The sequence below is a fragment of the Spinacia oleracea genome, chromosome 2, assembly GCF_020520425.1.
Source record: "Spinacia oleracea cultivar Varoflay chromosome 2, BTI_SOV_V1, whole genome shotgun sequence".
Taxonomy (NCBI): domain Eukaryota; kingdom Viridiplantae; phylum Streptophyta; class Magnoliopsida; order Caryophyllales; family Amaranthaceae; genus Spinacia; species Spinacia oleracea.
Window position 1 is genome coordinate 80,873,134 of NC_079488.1, and position 4,847 is coordinate 80,877,980.

General features: G+C 31.2%; 1 protein-coding gene across 1 annotated transcript; it reads right to left on the bottom strand.

Annotated features, from left to right (window-relative positions):
- Nucleotides 1–795: 795 nt before the first annotated feature.
- Nucleotides 796–4,617, bottom strand: LOC110789831 (protein LURP-one-related 5). The gene is made up of 2 exons (XM_021994531.2): nt 4,283–4,617; nt 796–1,391 (listed from the first exon to the last, which is right to left on the bottom strand). The coding sequence occupies exons 1-2, from the start codon at nt 4,514–4,516 to the stop codon at nt 951–953; spliced, it is 675 nt and encodes a 224-aa protein (XP_021850223.1). The 5' UTR covers nt 4,517–4,617; the 3' UTR covers nt 796–950.
- Nucleotides 4,618–4,847: the final 230 nt, after the last annotated feature.

Consider the following 4,847-nt stretch of genomic DNA (forward strand, 5'->3'; position numbering starts at 1 on the left):
GCACATTTTCAATATCAATATGCAAGATTCAAACTTTATTTTCGAAAATGATTAGTAAAGTGAATAACTTTCACACTTGAAAGATTTCTCCTTTACAACAATTATCATTGGACAGAGGGAGTATCTGAACTTATTTGACCTGAAACTTTTTTTTTAAGGTGAACAGAACGTACCATAATAGGAAATTGTAAAAGTAGGCATACCATTAGGGTAACTAAAATGGAAAATAGGCACTATATTTTAGGGGCAAATGAATGGGGCGGTTTTGATTAATATGGGACGGTAAATAGTAAGCCCCCTTAATTTTCATATTTGAACTTGAGAACTTTCGTGAAATGGCCTTTGGGCCGCGCCCATTAAAGAGGAAGAGAGCTATCAAAATTTAGAATACGTATAAAATGAGTTTTTGATCCCAAAATTAATTGTTAATCGGAAGAGTAGCAACTCAAGCTTATATGTTTGTTATTATCTCCCTAATTCTTCAACGTAAGACAATTAAGAATGTGCATTTTCTTTTCGGGATCTCAGCATAACAAAACTATTTATGCGAAAAAAAAACATTTATTTTCCCTTGAATTATGTAATAAAATGAACAAATTCAACATGTAATAAAATGAACAAATTCAACATGTATTCAGCTTCATCACAATTCACAATGAAACAATTGTTTTTTTTTTTGTAAAGAGAACCATAAATGAAAAACCAACAAATGGCGTAAACATGATTTGATATCAGGTCTTGCCTTGAGTATCACCTCCTCAAAACTTACCAATTAAGCTAATTGACACCCACAAATTCACAATGAAGCAATGCTAGTCGTCTCACTTTAATCATACGTGACAATGTCATTTTTTTTTGTGCGAATGAGCTAGCCACGAGGGACATATAAAATTACAAACGGGAACAGGTAATTCAAACTCCTATTGTACACAGTTTGCCAATATTAACCACTAAGCCAGGATTTCATTGGTGGTGACAATGCCCTTGTGATATTCAAGTGGAGCAACAACATCATCACCATCAATTCTATCAAGTGCCAAAACTAAGCCCATAACAAAAGCTGCATCAAACCCAGCCTTGATATTCAAACTGAAAACATCTCTTCCTAGAACTATCTTTCTAGTAGGTTCCACCTTCCGTTTGATATGAGCCGCTGATTCTTTAAACGTGTCATGATCTGAAGAAGAGAGTAGATGAAATACGGTGCAACTTCTCTCACTGAAACATCCCTCGATCTGGTACATTGTAGGAGATTCGTCATTGTAGACTTCTACCATTATGCTGGACCGTCCGATTAGGGTTGACTTCCATATGCTGAATATTGGGTGGTGTTGATGATCGTCGATTATCTCCCCTAAGAATCCTTCCCACCTATGATGAAGTGTAAGCCTCTACAATATGATAATAATGATATGAAAACGAGGTTATGACAATGGACTTGCATCAATTTTATAATTAATAACAGACACAAGAGAGAATCGTTAAGAAGGTAAGTAATAGACATAAGGACATAGCATAATGATGAATTTATCTATATTCCATAATTCCATATTGTACATTACATTAATTAACGGTAGATATTAATGGAATTATGGAATATAGATAAATTCATCATTATGCTATTGGCCTACTGCTATAGATACACTATTCGAATGTGGCTTAACACCTTAAAGTCACCAATTGCCTCAATGACTCATTTATCGTAATCTAAATGATGGATAAAGATGCACACTGCACAGTGAATATAGTGCACCATAAGAAATAAAAAAATAATTTTTTCATAAAAGAGATGATAAATTTAATTAATTTTAATAAAAATTAAATTGGGTGATGATAAAGGTCGCAAGTTGCGACAACATTTAGTTGTCGCAATCTTACGTGTCGCAGTTTAATTGGTACATATAGGCGACACGTAGGCTATGAGTCATAATAATATTTTTACTATCAATGCAATATTTTTACTATGAAAATATGTAAATAAGGTAGTCGATATAAATAAGGAAATAAATTAGAATATTAAGATTTTCCTAGTTTTTTTTTGAAACATTTAAAGTAGGATATATAAACTAAATATTTTATTTTTCAATTTAAATAATGACACATAAGCATGCCATGTAATCATTGTGACACGACTTAAAGGTCGCATGTTGCGACCTTTATCATTTTCGAAATTAAAAAATATATATACTCCCTCCGTCCCGAAATACTCGCACCGCTTTCTTCATAAAGCCGTTTCGGATTACTCGCACCGTTTCTATAATGAATTTTTTTTATTCATATTATACTTAGTCATGGACCCACCTATATCCCCACTCCTTAAAAAAAACATTAAAAGTAAGTTATTTTTCACCGTCTCTTTAAAAAGTTGACACATTTTCCACTATTTATATTAAAAAATACAATCCACTATCAACTATCATCAAATTAAATAACAAGTCAATCACATTACATTAAAATATGTGCCAATCAAATCAAATCGAATATTACGGAACGGATGGAATACCACAATGCCGTGTTCTTTTACGTATTCTCACAGTGCACCTTCATTCATAATCTAGAAATTACCCATTTTAACTAGACCAAACTTTGTTTGGTTAACGCTTAGACTAATAACACTATGGAGTAAAATATATGGTTAACTATACAACAATAATAACAAGATTATAGTTTTATTCCCAAATGAACGGAGTCGAATGTATGAACAAATATTAGAGTAACTTCTATGCCAATTTATATTTGGCAAATTAGATTGTAGATCACATACCACTTAAGATTTAAAGCTAATTAACATTATAGCCAGTTGGTATTCCATTGACAAGCTAATTACCAAACTAGCTTGGCATTTAAATTAATTGGTCTACTTTTACAATTAACCCTTTAATTATAATTATAATTTAAATGCCAACTCATGGGCAGCTTTGTTTCAAGCAAATTAGTTTGCCAAAGATAATTTGCTTGGCCAAGTTAGTTATTAAAGTCATTGAAATAGTTAAGCTAGTAACTTAAAGCTTTTGCAAATTGCTAGTAAATCCCTATATAAAACCATTGGAGTTCCTCTAAAGCTAAGCATATTCAAATCGGGTTAGAGTTATTAAAGTTTAACTAGTTAGTGTCCCCGAAGACGCCTCAGATGGTAAAAAAATGGATCAATTAGATTATTATCTTGTTAATTAAATTTGTTATATCATATTATATCTTGTTTTGAGTATGTTTTAATAAATTTTATCATGGAAGGATTAGTAACTCGTAAAAGTAATGACTAATAACTAATAAGTGATGTGAGACTATTAAAAAATAATTCAAATCGTGTTTCTAAATATATTGACTTAATATAATTCTTAACGTATAAGAAACAACAAAATAAGTTGTGGCATAATGGTTAAAATATACTACGTATGTGACTAACAAATGAGAGGTCACTACTTTAAAACTTATATCTACATGTAATGAGATGACATTTTTTACTTTAAAATTTTAATAATAGTATAAATTTTAAAAGCATTATTTCCCCCTTGTTTAGGGGCTTCCCAAAAGGCCAAGAGATCATCATATAAATAATTCAAGCTCTATTAATTATAAAAACAAAATAAATATCTATTTTGATGAATAAGGGAACTACACATTCTCCTCTTCTAAGTGGTCTACGTATAAACAATTCCTTGTCGCCTTGTTGGCCTTCACTATCTATGTTAGTATAGTTTATTTGTCTTTCTAGCTTTGTTGGGTGTGTTTCATTTCTAGCTTAATTAGTTTGATTGATAAGATTTAAGACAGTATCTTCCCTTGCCTCTTTGATTCAAAACGTTTTAATGATTTTTGGTGACATAACAGACTTGCATTGTTGATAGATCGGCCAACATTTATCTAAACAACCTAATTGCAAATTTTACACAAATTTAGCAACTATCATTATAAAAAAAAATGCAATTATAATCCTCTTGGAAAAAAGTATGAACTTTTTTTTTGTACAAAAGCATGAATAAGAGAATTACTCTTTTTCTTCTTCTAAATTGTCTACATAAACAATTCTTTGCCGACTTTCACTATCTAATTGCAAACTTCGTCACAAAATCATTATGCAAAAACAGTTTATATCTTGTAAACGACAATCTGACACCTATTTAGCAATGAAATCACATGTCATATTGCGTATATCGTATCCACCTAATTGCATACTATTAAGTACAACAAAACAGTTAAGTAAATATGAGACAGTTTGATCAGAGCACGAAAAAGAAGAATTAATAAAAGAGCATATATGATTAATTAGAAGTGGAATCACCTTAGGGAGGAGAGTAAGGAGAGGCTTGCCAAAGGTATCCATTAGAAGGAGTCGATTCTTCAAGATGGGTGTATAAGAGTCGACTCGAAAGACGATATCACCCTTTGAATCATAAACAATGAACCCATCTCCATGACTAAACATTGAAGTTTTGTGTACCGTTAACTCTATTTCTTCCTCATTACAAAACACTTCTTCTACAACAACTTCTTTCTTCACCTCATTATCACACATTTTTCTCTCTCCCTTTTCCAATTTCTGTAGCGTGGACAAACTAAGAACAATACTAATAACTAACTATATATCATATCATTTATATGTATATAATAATAATAATAATAGTAATAATTGAATTATTATTATTATTATTGTTCATATTGGAAGATATTAAAGAGTGGTTGAAACGTTGTCGTTTTATTATTAATGGAAAAATATTAAAAAAAATAATCGTGGGGATCAATCTTATCTATCTCCTGTGCCATGCCTCCCAAGTTACTATTGTGATAATTGTGACCACGTACTATTTTTGCGATGGAGATAGGTGGTGATGGGCTCGTTATCGACC